Genomic DNA, 19,029 nt, shown 5'->3' on the forward strand with positions numbered 1-19,029 from the left:
AAGTTGGTCTCGAAAATTAGCCGTAATGACCAAGAGAAAGCGCATTGGTTTGAAAGTGACTTCTGTGCACTATTGACAATTGACCTATTTTTCTCAAAATTTCACTGAAATGTTTCTATTGTGAACACACCTTTATTATACTTAATTACTTAACAAATAGCAATAACTATGCGTAAGCAGCTCCAAAAAAGTACATGTAGTTAATTAGTATTATTGCATAATAATTTATCTAAATACATGAAAACATGAGCAGTATAAAATAAAGTGTGACCTTGCATTTACTATGGTAATTAACAAAATGCCACACATGCAGCCCAGTTGTATTTATCCAGAAAATTCTTTTAAAACCTGTGAAACTGTCACATAAGAGAGATGTTTTACCACTCAATTTATTGCAATGATTTGTGTATGTCTTTAAGAAATGAATGGTTAGCAGTAACTACATCTCTTTAAAGAGCAGCATGGCAAACAAATGAACAATCACTTACAGACACGAAATATAACCCTTTCTGGATTGTGGAGCTTCCAACCTGTGGACTTACCTGTTCAGACACAACTGCAAACTACTGGATTATCACTTTTCTTGGATTGTATATACACTGGTGGACACTCACATTGGGACTTATCAGCACACTAGGATTCTTGGACTGTTTTAGGGTATGGTTTCCTGATTTTCCTGACAGTTTTCCTGATTGTAAACATTGTAAATACATAATTTCTAATTAAACTTATCTGTGTTTTATATCTCATTCTTTTAACTTCTAAAGATCTCATACAGTAAATCTGACCCCATTTTAAATCTTGTAACCCAACCAATTTGGCTTATCATTACAAACCAAGGAGAGCATCTGCCAGTGCAGAAAAGTAGGGCCTTCCCAGAACAAAGCAATTATGTAATTCATCATAGTGTTCTGCGGGCCGGTGTCTGGACAGAATGTAATCTAGATCAGCACAGGGCTCTATATAGATCTGATGTTCCACTGAGAGTGTCAACGGCAGAGAAAGCACCTGCAGTCCAAACCTTTACAACAAACATGGTGACACCGAACATCTTTACAGGGGTTTTTATGAACTAAAATTGATAAATTGATAAAATTGATTTGAGGAAATTGATCCCTTCACTAACAGATCTTTCAATCTTTTTATGTTCCAGAAAGTGCAATTTATGTAGTACCACAGAACAACTTGAATTTCATTTAGTGGCTGAGAAATGTTTTACTCACAGCCAATCATCATCATGGCCACGGCAAAGATCTTCTCTCCATCTGTGGTGGGGGCGATGTTCCCAAAGCCAATACTGGTCAGGCTGGTCATGGTGAAATACAATGACGTGATGTAGACCGAATCTTTGCTGGGACCCCCTTCCCACTTCCCCGTGCCACTGGCGTTGAAGCGATATGGTGTACCAACAGATTCTCCCAGAAGATACAGCCAGCTGTCCGTACGGACCATGTTGGCTTCCTCATCTATGACCTCATAGTCACCGATGCTGTACCAGATGCAGGCTAGCCAGTGGGCGGCCAGGCCGAACACACAAACCAGCAACACCAGCACCGCCGCACCATATTCAATGTAGTGGTCCAGCTTGCGGGCCACACGCCCGAGTCGCAACAAACGCACCACCTTCAGAGAACTGAAGAGGCTGCTGATGCCCTGCAAGAAATCAGAGAAGTGATTAGTGACTATTTTAGTTAGTGGTCATTAAGATTATGTTTTTACCTATAAATCACCATGATGGAATATTAACCAAACTAAAAGCCTGTTCACACCAAGACGAATTTTTGGTGCAAAAATTAATGCGTCTGTTCAGATCGACATGATCATTCGTATGTCGTCAATCTGACAGTTTTTTTTTTATTATGGAGAGGTGTTCTAATCTCTTTTACATTGAACTTTGAAGAAAACCAACCAATAAGATTTGCATTCTTGGTCACATGCCCAGAGCTGCTGCTCCTATCTTGGTGGTGCTCATCACAAGATTATTTTGCTAAGTGACAGTGAATAGCAGAGAAAGAATCCGGAAGTTTGTCTCTGTACTCTTGTATTTGGTGTTGACTGATGAATTCCAAAGCAATTACAAAAATCTGATTGGCTGTTTGAATACATGTTTAACTTCCTGTCTTCTCTGTGACAAGCATGTGTCAGAAAAGTTGCGCACCACTTTCCTTGTGTACCGCCATATTTTTGCTTTCCAATAAGCACAACCCAATGTCAGAGAGTGAATTTTCATTTTTATTCAGCCAAATTTGCACGCGCACCATGTTTTGCAATACCCAATTGAAAAATAAAAAATATAAATAAACAATAGAACAAATACCCAGTAAAAATAAGTTATTTCTGAATGTTCTCTGAACATTCAAAACAATTTTTTTTTTCTTGGTTATATGAAAAATAATCATATCATTCTTCAAACGTTCTGAAACAAGTGGTAACTATATAGTGTTGTAGTACTCGAGACCGGTCTTGGTCTTGAAACCGGTCTTAAGACCATTTTTGAAGGTCTTGGTCTTGTCTCAGTCTCAACCACATTTGTACTCGGTCTTGTCTCGGTCTCAGACTAAGAGAACTCAGGATTTTGTTTCAAGACCACAACTGCTGGGATATTACTAAATTGCTGGTGCACTGTCTGATTTATTTATTAACATCATTAATGTGACTGGATGTAAAACTTACTGCTTCAGATGCAATCAATAACATATTTCTAATTTGATTTATTTATTGTGCCGGTTCAGAAAGTAATGAGGGATTTTGTCAAAAATAACACCAAAATTAATAGAAATGCTCACAAAATTCAAGATATTGTTGTCAAAAAGTACTTGTCGAAATCTTGATTTTTATATTATAATGTGATATAATTAAAACATTATTCTTAACATTATTTATGCATTTGTAATTTACCAATTCAGTACCACCTCTGCAGTGCAAAGATGAATTTTGTTAATGATTTAATTTGATTGGTAACAGCTCTATATAGTGTCTTATTCTAATTATATTTATTGATTAAAAGTAAGTCATTTCTCAGGTAATGTGGATCTTTATTAATTTAAGGAGTGCTGGTCTGGTCTTGGTCTTGGCTCAGTCTCGCCCTGCATTGGTCTTGTCTTGGTTTCAACCCCTCAAAGTCTTGGACTTGTCTTGGTCTCAACACACATTGGTCTTGGTCTTGACTTGGTCTCGGATTAGGTGGTCTTGACTACAACACTATTAGTAACATTTAAAAACATTATTAGATGAACATCCAACTAAAACATTTCAGAGAAAAAAAAAATGCTCAATGAACGTTGTATAAATAATGTTTTTGTGCTAACGTTTTGAGAAAATTATTAAAGACCAGATAACTTTGATAACTAATTCTGTTAATGTTAGTAGAAGAAAGTTTGTTCATAACTTTGAGAGAAACTTGCCAGAATGTTGTTCCGGCAATGGAAATGGCAAACCAAAAGTTGTACAGTATGTGACTGGCTCAAATCCAAACTGCAGAACAGTTCAGTACTTAAGTGAAATAGATATAACAAGCAATACATAACAATAAATAACAATTAGCTAAAATATTTACTTGAAAAACTGATTTTGTTGTTTGTAATTTCTGTTTTTGTTCCTTATTTTATTCCTTACTGTTAACGTGTCTTAAATGACTTTTTACTATTTATTTACTATTTAATTTGTTAATATTTATTTTATTTCACTTTTTAAATGAAATGTGTTCAATAACATTAGTTTTTTGCTGTGAAATCGAAATTTGTTTCTCTGCATGCTGTTGACAGCTTAAATGTTTGCATTGTGACTAGAGCAGTGCTTCCCAAACCTCTCCAGGGGACCCCTCACCGTTGCACATTTTATATGTCTCTCTTATCCAACACACCCAATTAAAGTCTTGCATTCTGTTATTGAGCTAATCAGGTGTGTTATATGAGGAGACATACAAAATGTGCAAAGTTGGGGGGCCCCAGGACAGGTTTGGGAAGCTCTGCTCTAGACCAACCAGTTGAAAAAGCCCCATTGAAAAAGACCCTGCAGAAGCAGCACAACTTTGTATATCATACAGTGGCTGGGCTTTAAATGTATTCTGCCCGCTGCATCAGCAGAGAAAGGAAGGATAACTGGTGTTGACGTGCCCAGCCCAGGCATCGTCTGCTGCTGCTGTGGGAACGAGGACTGTGTGTGTGTGTGTGTGTGAGCGCTATAATCTCCAGCTCTGACACTCCTGCTATGCTGCAGGCTCTGCTACAGCGACCTGACAGCTACGCAAAGCCCCAGAAAAAAATACAGCTTTGAGTGTGCACTTCCTACCAAGGGATTAAATAAACGTGTCTGTGCCAAAACCAAGACCGAGGACGGCACCTGACAGGTTGTGTGTGGTTCTGTTCTGAAAGTCAACATGAAACTGAAAGTCACCCAATTTATTTTCTTAATACAAGTTCCTGATGTATCCGTGCACATTATTTTAAAGAAAAAAAGACATTATCTTCAGTAACACTTTACAATAAGATTCATTTGTTAACATTAGTTAATGTATTAACTAACCATGAGCAATACATTTGTTACTGTATTTGTTAATCTTTGTTAACATTAGTTAATAAAAATACAGCTGTTCATAGTTTGTTCGTGTTACTTCACAGTGCATTAACTAGTGTTAACAAATACAACTCTTGATTTTAATAATGTATTTGTTAATGTTAATATCAACATTTACTAAGATTAATAAGTGCAGTTCATTATTAGTTCAGGTATGCAAGCAAAATGCTGAGTTTTGCCGTTCATTCAATTTTACCTACTTAAAATAATATTAAAACCAAGCATGTATTTCTAACAGGCAAAATGCCGCCTCTAGCGTAAAAACAGGAAAATAGTAGTGCCGTAAAAGGTCAAATACATGACATCCAGTCAAATTCCTGCCTTAACAAATCACGCTACATCACTTCCGTACTCGACAATGTACCTTTGTAAAAGTGTGGTTTTAGAACTTGCTAGCATGAAGAACAAATTTAGACACCGACTGTGCATAGAGATCAATTTAACCCCTTAGCATTCCTAAGGTCTCTTTTGAAAAGTATTTGTACCATGGGTGGTATGTGGAATGCTTACAGATTAAGACTCAAACTCTCTTCGATACAAAAACTTACCCTGTGTGAGTTCTTGTTTTGAATGTTGATAATATATTATAGAAGCAAGAATACAAATTTTCCCGAATATCCACACGATTGCAAATGTGACAATGATTTTATACAACAGTTCAACAAACAAAAGGCTACCATTGAGTGATGTAGGCCTACATTTTAAACACAGTACTGTTTGCTCTTTGGCAACAAAATAATATTTCCAATTAGAGCCACAGCAGAACACAGCGGTGTTTTGTTAGTGAATGAATCTGCAGCTTTGAACAAATCAGGAAAGTCAATGATTCAATGACCCATTCATGGGTCATTGAATCCACTTGCTTCATTACTGAATGAATGAATGACTTGACTCACTCATTAAGACAGTGACTTACTGCCACCTACTATTGGATTTAGGTTAATATTTCAAAGTATCACTTTGTTTTCACCATCATTTTATATTTCTCTACTGAACATTTTTTTTATTATTTATTTAAAACATTATCTCATACCATTAGCATAACATTAGAATTAAACAGTGTGTAAATACATCTAGATGCAGCTTGTGCCAGTGCAAAGATGGCTTTTGTTGATACTGATTTCATTTGATTTAAATTATTGATTTTGTTTAATTTATTGCTTTATTTATTATATTAATAATTCAATTAATGGAATTTTAAGACAAAACATGACATATTTAATAGAGTTAAAAAAAACTTTGCCTTTATAAAGGTTAAAAAATGCACCTGAAAATCAATTTAAGAGGGCAAATATTGTCCCTTAATGGAAAAGGTGTGACTGCAGTCTAAGTGGAAAAGAGGATGTACGCAGAAGGATGTTAAACGCCTCAGGGGGTATGCCACTCTAAAAAGTTTAGGAACCATTGGATTAGACACTGATAGTATATCTTGCCCAGATATTACACACTGTTGCTTGAATGTGAGATAACATTAATGTAATAAAGGTTACAGAAATAATCACAATAATTGTTCTTGCACATCAAGCAAAACCCAAACCATTGAGGTTTGTTCAAGCATGCACAGTGCGTTGATCAATGTTTATACGTGAATAAAATAAAAAAATAAAAATAAAAAATCTGTTCATCATATAAAGTGATTGTGTATCTTCAGAAGACTTGGATTAAACTGCTTAATTCATAGATTAAGCTTAAAAATATTGGTTGCATGGATTTCAATGGATGGACAAAAATGATGGGAGAATCTTCAAAATTTCTTCATTTGTGATCTGGAAATCTTATCTTAATGAGAAACTGTCCCTTTAAGCAGGCTTAAATAAATGATTCCTGGAACAAAATGCAAACTTGTATTCAGATATAGCTTTATATGTGAAATGCCCTTTTTTAAATTTTCCAGTCAGACAATGTAAAACAAGTCCAGCCTTTTCTACTCATTGAAAAAAATGAGTAAAATGGGGCGCAAGGCACATTTCATGATGACTTTACGATCTGTATTAAACCTGCCAGTTTGATATTTAATACCTAAAATCCAGTCTGTCACTTGCTGTGCTTTCTACAAAGCTGGACTTATTTATAGAATACTCTTTCTACTATTTAAAAAAAAAATCATGCAATGTGAAGCCATTTAAAATGTTTGGGGCACTTAAACATTTTACAGTATACAGCTGCCAGGGCAAGAGTGTCCTGTTCCAACATACAGCTACCAGTTTGTACAGAGCCACAGAGTGAACACAATCCACCCAGTCACATTAACCAGAATCCTGAATCCTTCACTCATAAGGAGCCTGGGACTATTAGATTCTCTTTCTATTCCAGTATTTAGAGAATGTAAATGTCCTTAGTTCAATTCAAACATTAATTATTCAATGACGTGGCTCTTTCCACTGCAGTCTTCACACAGGAAACACAAATGCTATTGCTGTGGGCTTCTGTGACTGCTGAATCACAGTACAAAAGCCACTAATGAGCATGACTTCTACATGACATTGCTTTTGAGTGGGGATAATAAGTGTAGTAGCTGCTGATTTTGGCCCCCAGACTCAATGTTCTGATGCAAATGGTCTTATATATTGGCAATGTCATTTGTCTCCTTGGCTAGAGATTCATATAGCTGAAGAAACAGCACAATTGTGCCTATTAACTGTGAATATGCAGATTCCTCCATATGGAGACTGAAAGCCCCTGTGGCGTTTTTATTTTTAAAAAGCTTCTCAATTACAAACCCATGTTTGTTGCACTAATCATTGACAACAAAGTTTCACGCAGTCTGCAGTGCAGCATAAGCTGAAAGTAAAGCTATGCTTGAATGAGCTGGGCGCCGCACAACACTGGTAATGATGGCTGCTGGGATATACTAGACATTAACGATGATGGCTTCTGAGGGGTATGAAGTTATGAACCACTGACAGATGGATTTTACAATTATAGGAGTGTGCAAAGCCTGTGTCTCCGATGGCAGTTTCTTTCTGTGGTAAACCGCAGAGATTCAAAGATTCTATGCATGATGTAGCAAGATCACTCACTGCTAGCTTCATTCACAGAGGTCCCAAGGGAAATACCTGACATGCTAGGATGAAATCAATCCTGAAAACAGCGCGTCAGTGCGGAAAAGCCATCAAGACTGACTGTGAGGCAATAATGCACTTTCAGCAGAAAGACTGAGACTGACACTGGCTAATGCTTGCAGACACCACTTCAATATTCCTGTAGTTTTTGAAATAGCAATTACAAAACTTTACACTCTCAAAAAAAATAATATTAATATATAAATAAATTAGGGGGTAAAACAGTACCTTCAAAGGGACCTCTCTGTACCTTATTTACCCCTAAAAGTTTCATACAGTATAAGTACTTACAAAGCAGTCATAGAAAGTCATATGTCACATGTATGTTCTATGTATCGTTTGATTTCTGTCTTCAGTGCTTTGCTTGACCCAGTTTCCCAGTGTGTGATTATTGTATTCATCTAATTAGCTAATTAGTAATTAGTACTGGTTTAGTATATATAGTCCCATGTTTCCTGAGTTCTTTGTCCTGTCTTAACGTCGTGTTAGTGAAGTGTTGCAAGCCTGTTTCTCTGTATTTTCTTTGTGTTATTTGGATTATTTCATCTTCATGAGTAATCTGTGTAGCACATTACGTGACATCATACTGTATTCCTTAGTGCTTTACTATAAAGCAAATTTTAGGGCGTGGCGATATGACAATATAGGCTATAGCAATGACACAAGTGATTTTCCAGATTTAGATCTAACTTTATTTTATTTATAGTGTTTATAGTCTAGCACACGTCAAACTCAGTGTAGGGTAAGTTAGCTACTCTAAAAAAGTAATTACTTACTAGCTACTAATTACATACTCAACAGTGTAATTACTCTCTCTAAAAGCATTGCATTACTTATTACTGTCACAGGTGGCTGAATTGAAGCGCACAATGAAATAGTAGTAACAAAAACAGTCTTTATTATAATCCACACAGGAAACTTAGGAGAATCGCGGAAGATAATCTAGAACTCAACCACATTTAACGTAGATGATAACGGACAAATGAACTAGGGAAACTCAGGGCTTATATACACAGAGAATGTAATCAAGAGAAACAGAACAGGTGCGTGGAATTAGGAACTATGGAAACTAATTAACAAAGAGGGAAACTAACTAGGAACTCAGGCAAACAGGAAAAGAGCAAATAGAGTGAAAACGAATTTAAAGGGAGAAGATTAAATTAAAAAAACATACATTTTAACATTAGATGTTAACATCAGCATTTAAATCCAAAACTATTGTTTTATAAACTATACAGTATTTAATGCTATTACATCAGAAATAACTGTAATTAAATTACAGAAAAAAAATAAGAGTAATCCCTTACTTTACTTTTTCAAGGGGAAAGTAATTAAGTTACAGTAATTGATTACTTAGTAATGCATTACACCAAACACTGGTCAAACTCTGCTCCTGGAGATCCACTAGCTGCATCTCATTTCATGTAATTTCAAAGGCTGCATCCTCCAGAGGACGCATCCTGTGAAGGATGCGGTATACGGAGTGTCCTTAACCAGAATTAAACGAGACGTCCTTCATAGGACACACAGGCAGGAAAGGAAACAGCAGGATCATGTTGCTATGCCAATGCATTGACGGCAGCGTTGTTGTGCTCTCAGCAAATTAATGGTTAATGGTTAATGCTTGAGGAGCTGGCAAATGTACAACAGATACAGAGACAAAAGAGGAGGATATTAAGAAGAACAAAGTTTAAAACAAAAACAAGCTTGAAACTACTTACATTTAAACACATCTTCGCTTGTATGTACATCTGCCGACGCCGCCATTTTTTATTTATTTATTTTTTTCAAATAAATGACGGTTGTTAACAGCGACGCAAAGAATTGTGGGCTATCTGCAGCAGCGAAGGATACACCTCATGCATCCTCCGAATTCTTGTGAAAGAAGGGTGCATTGGAAGGTCGCATTCGGACTGTCCTACTTACTTTTCTGAAATGATACAGCCTCAGTGACGTATGCAACCTTCGAATGTGACCTCCGGAGGACGCAGCCTTCGAAAATGAAACACAGCTACTGTTCTTTAGAGTTTAGTTCCAATCAGCTCCAAAACACCTGTGTGGAAGTGTCAAGTGATCTCAAAGCCCTTGGTTAGTTGGTTCAGGTGTGTTTAACTAGTGCATGCAGAATTATTAGGCAAATTGATTTTCTGATCATTTTTTTTTTCCAGGCACATCTTACCAATTCCAAACAACATCTTAATAACTACTATTAATATTGTATTTGATCATTTATAAGTGATATAATTGTATAATTATAATTGTATAAGTATAATTGTTCATGAAGGCTGGAAATGAAAAACGCCTTATATTCAGGTGTGCATAATTATTAGGTATGTTTTCTTTTACAGAGAAACATAAAAAGCCAAAAAGACATTTAACTCATTTAACTTAAATGCTCATGAGAAGGATGCAATACTAATGCAATACTAGAAATTGGAGTTAAGGCATGACCATTGGACAGTGAAATGCCCTTTGGGTCAGCAGGGTCAGACAAAAACAGGTGCACGCACTGTAGGGTTGGAGCTAAACTCTGCTGGACAGTGGCCCTCCAGGAACTGAGTTTGACACCTCTGGTCTAGCTATATGTGCCACAGTGACTAAAACTGCTGAAATTCAAGGCAATTAAGAGATTTAAGGACTGGTCATATACTTTTCATTCCATTGACTTGCATTCAAACGCATGTGAATCAGGGAGACTGAAGAATTTCGGATTTTGCTGCGTTCTAAGTTAAAGTTAGGTGAACTCTGACCTGTGAATTTGTATCATGTGACCTCAGCTGAATTAAAAGAATGCAGACTTTTTGCAGTAAAGTTGGTTAGATTACATACTTATACATTTTACATTTTTACTTTCAAAATCTCCATTTTGAAAGTAGCATCTTGGAAGATCCCTGGCTACACCAGGAGAGCCAGTTCTCCTCTAGCTAAACATTTTAAACAATGCCAATTTGAACAACAAGGGCAATTTTTAGGGTTAGATAGTGTATGAAGTTGTCCCTTTGAGGGTACTGCCCCAGTGACAAGCTGTTGTATCCATAAAGGTGCATTTTTCAGTGTACAATCGGTAGAGAGTTCCAGAAGAAAACTCACCTCGTCAACGTTCTCAAAGGCATTAATGACATCATAAGGAAGACAGGAGAGGAGGTCAATGACGAACCAGGTCTTCACGTAGTTCATGCGGATGAGCTTTGGGTCTGAGATCACCTCCCCAGCGGGTCCAACAAAGGTTGTGTGGAAGTTGAGCACAATGTCCACCAGGAAAATCACATCCACAATGCTGTCTACTACCAGCCAGGTGACGTTGTTTTGTTTGGTCTTGAAGGACACATTGTAGGGCACCATTATGGCCGTGTAGAAGGTGAGGATGAGAATCACCCAGTCCCAGGTAGTTTTGAAGGTGCAGTAATGCAGGATGATGTGAGGAGGCGTTTTCGGAGCCTCTTGCTTGTATTGCGGGAGGATGTCCGAGCCTAGCTGCAGTACCTGATAGGGAATAAGAAGAGGACAGAGTATAACTACAATCTGAAAAAAAGTTATGAACATTATGGGAGACAGCAAGAGAATATTTCCTCTGTCCACAAACAGCATTCCTGATGTATTTGAGCATAAACTCTTACCGAGAGACTGACAGAAACTATGAGTGAGAGGGACATGACTGTTTCCGCACATTTGTGACAGTGACAGCATGAATCTGGGAATGGAGATTTGCACACACTTGCTTCTATCCAAAGGAACTTAAGCCAAGTGCGGACAAGACAGAAGAAGCTTGTCAATTTTTAAAGTCTGCGACAGAAAAGCCCCAGATAGTAGCCAACTTACAGTGTGTGCCTCTTGTGAGACAAACTCCGATTAGTCACAGACTCTACAATACATTTAAAACTCTTCTGAAATCCAGACAAGTGCACATGTGCATACTTCTGCGACAAGGAAGAGAACCACAATGAACAAAAGGTAGTGAAAAGCCAGTACAACTTAGAAAGAAGTGGGAGCCTATGTAAGCTCCCCAACAACTGTTTCAGTGCCTCTTTTCCCATCATGGTGTTTATGACTAAAAATTAGCCTTAGCTAAGCATCCACAGGTGAAGAAACATCCTGTGAGTATGTGCAAGGAACAGAATTTTGAGAACACTGGCAATGAGAATGATCTTGCAATTTATGATTTCAACACACTGAAAAACAAGTAAAACAAGAAACTGGAGGGGGGGGGGGGGGGTTCGCTAATTCGGGAGAGATTCACTAATTCGGGAGAGATTCGCTAATGCTGTCACCCATTCTGTTCCTTATGTTGCTAATAACATATATGAACATTCAGACACTGATGACTCAATACAATTATGTGATTTGAGTTAAAAAAAAAAAAAAAAAAAGCCATGTCTGCTTAATTTACATAACAAATGGTGAACAAGCTCAAAAGTATACTTCAGCTTTGACACAAACAGTTAGCGTATGCATACAGAATCCGTCAAAATATATGCCATCAAAAGCTAGTTTTTGGTTTGTTTGTTTTGTATCTTTAGGTTTGGTGTTAAAAATGACAGTAAGTGAACCAGGACTAAATGAATAATTTTCATTTAACTTTGTCCAGACCAAATGAATCAAGAGAACCAAACTACAAGTGCGAACACACCCTAAAAAGGGTGGTCAGGGGTACAGTTTATGTGAGCTCTGATATGGTTCGCTGATGATATGAACGCAATCATACTAAATTGTGGAAGTGAAATTGCAGAAGTGTGTGTCCTCACTCACTTTTCTGACAAGCGTGACTGGCGAACTGCAACCAGAAAGAATGTCACATTTCTGCTCGCCTTCAGCAGAAATGGACTCCTGCTTTCTATAGAACATTTGAGGTACACTGGCAGCAGATAGACGCAAGTGCCATTATGTGCTGACGCTTTGAAAACAAAACTAAAGGTTCAAAAAAAGACCAACAAAAGTAACTCTTTCCATTTTGGTGCCTTCTCCTTCATAGCAGTTACCTAGCATCATGGGTGTCATGCAGCTTGATGACACAAGCGTACCGCAGTTTGGACTCAAGTAATATAATGTGAATAGAGACCAGTAGGGGAAGGGGTAGGGGGGAGCAATCGAACTCTGGTTCAGACCAAGCAATCAAACAAAGTTTGAAAGCACCGTCAAAGTATACTTTATTAGATAGCATGCACAAACACAGATGCTCGTCACATTAGTGTGTTTCTTTGTCCAGTGTTTATGCTATTTCTCTCCAGAAGCTATGACTGATAAAAGTGCCTTTGTTTAAACTAGAGTTACAAGAATCTCTTAACGTCCCTACACAAGCGCTTGTCAAGGGGGGCGTCTACTGTTGTTGCCGTCGCCAGTAATTTGATGTTGCTGTTTCATCTATTCAGGTGCGTTTACAAGCTGAGCGTACAGCAAAAAATTAATCTGCACATGTACAGTACGAATGTTCTATGCTGATGAAGACATTTTCATCACGTGTACTGTACAAATACCCTATAGCATACCAAAATGGGGTGACCAGAAGGGTTTTGGAGCCGATGCAAGAACTGAGGGGGACGCTCATGTGGAGTGTGTCACGTGAACAGCAGCCGCACATGTTGGAGATTTATCTCAAGACAGCAGAGGGGCTTTTGGGATTGCAGCACACACTCTTGGCCAAGAGTGCTCAGGTATAAATGGATGAAGTGTTCCTTTGATGAAAGTGCTTGAACACACATGTAGACACACACACACAAACACAACAGTGATCACAAACACGTATATATTTACCTCAGCCAGACGGGAGTGCTTGTGGACGTTCTCGCCCTTGTGGACAGTCGGCGCCAGCTGCTGTAAAACACCACGGCTGCTGGTCAACGCCCGTGTCAGGCGAGCAAACTTACCCCAGCCTTAATTCATATAAAAAGGGGAAATGGTTAGAGAAAAATACATGTATATTGGAAGGAGTGTTTATAAATCAGTATTATAAAGTGGATAGTTTCTTTCCTGCATGGTAAAGTAGTCTATAAATTGTTTCAGCAGTGAAAACAACATCCTGAATAAATCTGTCAACATCTAAAATCAAACACTCAGACACTCAGAGAACAGCTTTCACTTTCCTGATGAAATTTACACCTTATGAAATGTTTTGGGTAATGGGAAATGTGTCAAATCAAACCTTTAGATGAGTCATCTTCAATAGGCTGCTTGAATGCAGTGATATCACTGAAGGTGCAGAGAAAAAGTACAACTTTGTCCTGTTCGTTTCGGATGGGAGCAATTTTAATGAAGAACCACACTGGCATCCCTGCAATATCAGCAATTTTTTAATTTCTTGATGAATATGATAAGCATAAACTCTTTCAAATGATTTCAAATAGCCAACTCACGGTTCTTCTTGTACATGAGTATTTCAAAGGAGTTCATCTCATAGTTCTCAAAGGTCTGGCGGACTTTCTCGCAGGTTTCTTTGTCAGTGAGTTCCCCATACATGAAGCTGAGAGAGGGACAGAGAGGTACATAACCAAGAGAATTTCTACAAAAATACTGACTCAGCCATAAATTTAAGCTGTGAGCCATGATGCCAAATCCATGATTTAACTACTTGAGGTTGCAGTGAGTCTCCATTACATGGTCATGGGTGCTGATTTGTTCACTGACACTAATATAACTTAGATGCAGTCTAACTATAAAGAAGAAAAACAGGGAATAACCTGCATGTGCTGCTCTTCTGCATGACTTCAGCACGATGGTAACCAGACAGCTTGCAGAATCCATCATTGCTGTAGACAATAGGCCAGTCCACAATTTGGGCATTCCCCAAAACAAAATTGGTGTCTGCCAGGAAGGAATGAAACATTATTTTTTATATTGTGATTACTATATGTTGTGTCAGCAATGATATAGAGTCAAGACTTAATTCTGATACAAGTAAAAAACACTAGCTCCTACGTTCACCTTAAGGTGCGGTCACATTAGTGAAGAAAGATCAAGAAAGATCTATCGTCCATTACTAGCAATGCATGAAGCACATCTCACACAGAAGTCACTTTCAAACCAAGCAGCTTTCTGATGGTCAACATGGCGAATGCACGTGACCAACTTCAACGCGATGTGAAATTTTGCGGGGAAATCTTTCGCCTCCATGCAACATTCCCGATTTTGTGACTGCAAAAATTCGCTGAACAATGGTATATGTGACTGCACCTTTACTCTTGAAGCAATAAACAATTCCATGGGTGAATTCTGGAAACGTGTAAAATATTTGCTATATTTTATAGGCCATAGAAAACCATTGTGTTTGATGATCATCTTTAATAATCTTGGGTTAAAGGAGCCATAAATGTAAATGAATGACCAGGTTTGGCTAGTTACCTCTGGTTACCTTAGCCCCCTTGTAGATGCCATCATGACAGTTATGTCATGACAATGCTTATTGGCTGATGGCACCACAAGTATGTGCACAGTCCCAAACCCTTCAGCTATAGCAACAATTCTGAGCTGTGACAGTTTACATCCATTTAACATATTCAACATCAACTATATTATAATGACATATTTCTACAACTATTAAAACACAGCTACTTTTAAATGGCCAGCATAAACTTGTAGTTTACAGCATCTGCTAGCAGTGGCAACTGCTGAAGGATAGGATACCTTTTAAAATAAAATAAGTAACCATTTAGAGCATGTTAAACCTTGAATTAAACAATGTTTCACAAATAACCCTAAATTTGATGCCAAATACAGCGTGAAACAAACGAGTCCAGTGCTAGAATGTTACAGTGAGATGTTTACCAGCAGACATTAACATTAAATATTTATGAGCTTTCTACAGTCACGGTGTAGAAAGTAAAGCAAGTTCAAACATGCTTACTTTAAAACAAGTGATGTTTTTTGTGATTAAAGAAGTAGCTCATCATTTTTCAGGTCTCTATTAATACAGATTTTGCCTCTTTACTAGTGTTAATGCATGCCATGAATTCCTTTGATTACATAACAATAGTAAAAGCACATAAGCAGTACAATATACAGAGAATGAATTAAGGGATAAGAGAAATCACTTCTACTGATCTAGATCTACAAACTACAGATGTCAAAGCAAACAACTATGAACAGAAACAGCACCACAGTGAGATGGATGGGACTGAATCACATGAAAACATCAGCTATATACCTGTCTGTCTATGAGAAAATGTCCAAACTGAAAAGTTGAAAGGAAAAAGTAAGTTACAGTAAGAACAAACATCTTTGTAATAAACTTTTTGAATGGATTTGGATTTTTGTCCTGTGTTTTTTTCCCCAAATTAATCAGTTCTAAATCCCTAATTAAAATTTGCATACAAATATATATGCAATGTAATACATAATAGTAGTACATAATTATATATAATATGCAATTTATATAAATATACACAAGCACAGCAGTCTAAAACAACAGATCATTTCATGTGAGATACCAATAAAATATATCAAAGAAATCATTGTAGTACATCTGTATAAACTGATTTATGAAACCCAAAGTACTGAATGGTTATACTATGTGGTTATAAGGCACAGCTAAAGCACATGGAGTGAGTTGATTGTAATGTTTCAAAACAAATTATTTCACCAATAAGAAATTGTGAAAGGCTTTTCTCACCATTGGAGCGACGGACTATATTCTCCAGAAAAGTGTTCTGAGGGGCCACCAGTCCTCTGCGTCCCCCGGCCATCCCTACTCCTCATGCGGTCTGAGATCAGTGTGAGGATGAGGCTGGCTCCTGCCTGAAAGCAGCCTACATGATTATGGCCAGAGTTAAGAGCCCAAATCAGGATATAAAGCACTGGCTGCTTGTGCCTCCCCCTGCTGTTGAAGAGCCAACCAGAGTCTTCTATAGACAACATCTGTGTAAAGAGATCCAGCATATGCTGAGTCTGACAATCAGTGATCGACGGAGACATCTGTTGGTGAGAGGGAGAACTACAGAATAAGCAAAACCTGAGGTGAGGTCAGATTTCTTTAGTGATTAGGAGTCCAAACCCTATGGTCCAAACACCCAAGTTACTGTAACCCTATTATGTTTGTTCTGATGTTATAAAAACACTATAAAATCCTACTCATATATACATATTTTACTTCCTAGTAGAACAAGGAAATTACCACAAATGACCCATCAATATGTTAGGACTGCAAACTTGTGAGGATATACTAATAATACCATTCGTTGGGAAAATACGTTTGAAATGAGGAAGTTTGATATACTTTAAGTCTATGCTGACATCTACAGGAAAAGGGGTGTTTTGGTCAAAAAGAAAGAAATTCTAGAGTATACTGCCATCTATAGCAAATGCAGCATTACTGTGCAGTGCACCTACCTGTATGCTCCAGTCAGCCATTAAACAACACCACACATAATATAAACACTCTATTTATATTATGTGTGTTTATATACATGATCTAATATTTCAGTATGCCAGTGTTGTCCTGGCTGGTGAATGCTGGACAGCACTGGCATGCTGTAAATATTAGACCATGCATCTAGAGATTTATGTTTGTTTCATGTGTGGTGTTTAATGTTTGCTAATTTCATTTTGGTTTAATGCACTGTTTGATGTTTGTTATGCTACTTTAACTTAATAGCAATTTATCAGGATAACCATAAATACTCATAAATGGACACCATACAATGAATTAATTACCTAGTTCTGGCTTGGAACTCTGACGATACAGGCTGATGGATCTTTAACTCATTTGGTATGGAGGACCAAATTACTCAAAATGAAATAATTAAATAAATAATGAATTCAATAAAACAACAATTTAATGTAACAGTTTATTCTGAAATAATTAAATAAAGTATTTATTATTCATTCAATTATTAAATCAATAAATAAATGTATCTATTTATTTTGTAAAATTCCATGAAAACATTTATTGTTTAATATATTTCACAATATCCTCATTCACACTATTATTGTTTAAATACATATTTTTTCATAATTAAATGTTCTTTTTCAAAAAGCTGTTTTTCATAATTATATGCTGAATTTACGAATGACACCTATTTGACGAATCATGTATTTCCAAAGCACGATTTTCCCAAAGATTCTTTTCATAATAATAGAGGACATTTCACAAATGCCAATCAACAGGCAGTGGGCGGTGCTTGGCGCTAATTGGTTTAAAGTTGGAGAGCGGACAGACACGACAAATCGATCTTCATGTGGTTGGTGACATGTGTCACGGAACGCCATGTTCTACCCTTATAAAGTTTTTTTCTCCTCATTAAAATCAAATGATCAGCAATGATTGTATATCAAAAGCGGGGACACGTTTGTGTGCATTTTGCTTTGTGATTACACCGGAAAGAATAGACCCTCCGCAGCGGCTTTACCGATAGATTGACGCACGCGCTCGTCTGTGTGAAGACTGTGCACGAACCAAAATAGAACGTTCCGCCACTGATAACAGCGGCAACGAACACTCAGCGTGATTTCAAAATCAACACATCCCTGCGCCAGATCGCCTCTTTTTAACAAATTAATGTCAACTGAATATGTTTCATTTGCATTAGGTATATACACGTACAGTGAGATTTAAAAAAAAAAAAAAAAAAAAAAAAAAAAAAAGTGGCAGGGACAATATCGACCCTGGCAAAATGTGGTGGGGACATCACATGTCCTACCTGCAAATTACGCCCGTCACACAACTCATCTACAAAAACTCTGCGTTCAGTGCTGGTAAAGTGTTCCATATGTAGGCTAGTCATCAATTTCTAGATGCAATTTCTGCACTTATTGCCACTAGCAGATCCCATATGTCGTCTAATCCAGATAACAGAGCATCACCAAACAAAACATCCCCTTCTACTTCATCTGCAAATGAAAGCAGTGCGTTTTTAACTTGATCAAGTCCTACAGCCATATTCATTCCCAAGGCTAGTTCGAGATGCATCGGCGCTGTGCAGGCCGATCGCATTATGCGTTAGAAGGCATGTGACTCGTTATGCTTTTGACTCGCTCTCGCGGTACGTTAATGTCATACGCCGATCAGCCTGCACAGTGCAGATGCATATCGAACATTCAGTTCACCTCGCCAGACCTAAGTAATTCATCCGAAAGGATTAGCCAATTAGCGCCAAGCACCGCCCACTGCCTGTTGATTGGCATTTGTGAAATGTCCTCTATTATTATGAAAAGAATCTTTGGGAAAATCGTGCTTTGGAAATACATGATTCGTCAAATAGGCGTCATTCGTAAATTCAGCATATAATTATGAAAAACGGCTTTTTGAAAAAGAACATTCAATTATAAAAAAAAAAATAATTCAAACAATAATAGTGAAAGAGGATTTTGTGAAATATGTTAAACAATAAATGTTGTGTTTTCATGGAATTTTACAAAATAAATAGATACATTTATTTATTGATTTATTTAATTAATAATTAATTAA

At 37.3% G+C, this 19,029-nt stretch overlaps 1 protein-coding gene across 1 annotated transcript in view; it reads right to left on the reverse strand.

Moving 5' to 3' along the window:
• The window catches only part of kcnh1b (potassium voltage-gated channel, subfamily H (eag-related), member 1b), a 50,051-nt gene extending 33,584 nt beyond the window's left edge, over window positions 1–16,467 (reverse strand). Inside the window, exons 1-7 of the mRNA XM_051908816.1 lie at window positions 16,237–16,467; window positions 14,309–14,432; window positions 13,985–14,091; window positions 13,774–13,902; window positions 13,386–13,504; window positions 10,728–11,120; window positions 1,224–1,653 (exon numbers count right to left, since the gene is read on the reverse strand). Of these exons, the coding sequence (XP_051764776.1) occupies window positions 1,224–1,653; window positions 10,728–11,120; window positions 13,386–13,504; window positions 13,774–13,902; window positions 13,985–14,091; window positions 14,309–14,432; window positions 16,237–16,309 (1,375 nt within the window). The 5' untranslated portion in view covers window positions 16,310–16,467. The remainder of the gene's footprint in view (window positions 1–1,223; window positions 1,654–10,727; window positions 11,121–13,385; window positions 13,505–13,773; window positions 13,903–13,984; window positions 14,092–14,308; window positions 14,433–16,236) is intronic.
• Between the last annotated feature and the right edge of the window lie 2,562 nt (window positions 16,468–19,029).

This window comes from Ctenopharyngodon idella, chromosome 10, assembly GCF_019924925.1.
Source record: "Ctenopharyngodon idella isolate HZGC_01 chromosome 10, HZGC01, whole genome shotgun sequence".
NCBI lineage: Eukaryota > Metazoa > Chordata > Actinopteri > Cypriniformes > Xenocyprididae > Ctenopharyngodon > Ctenopharyngodon idella.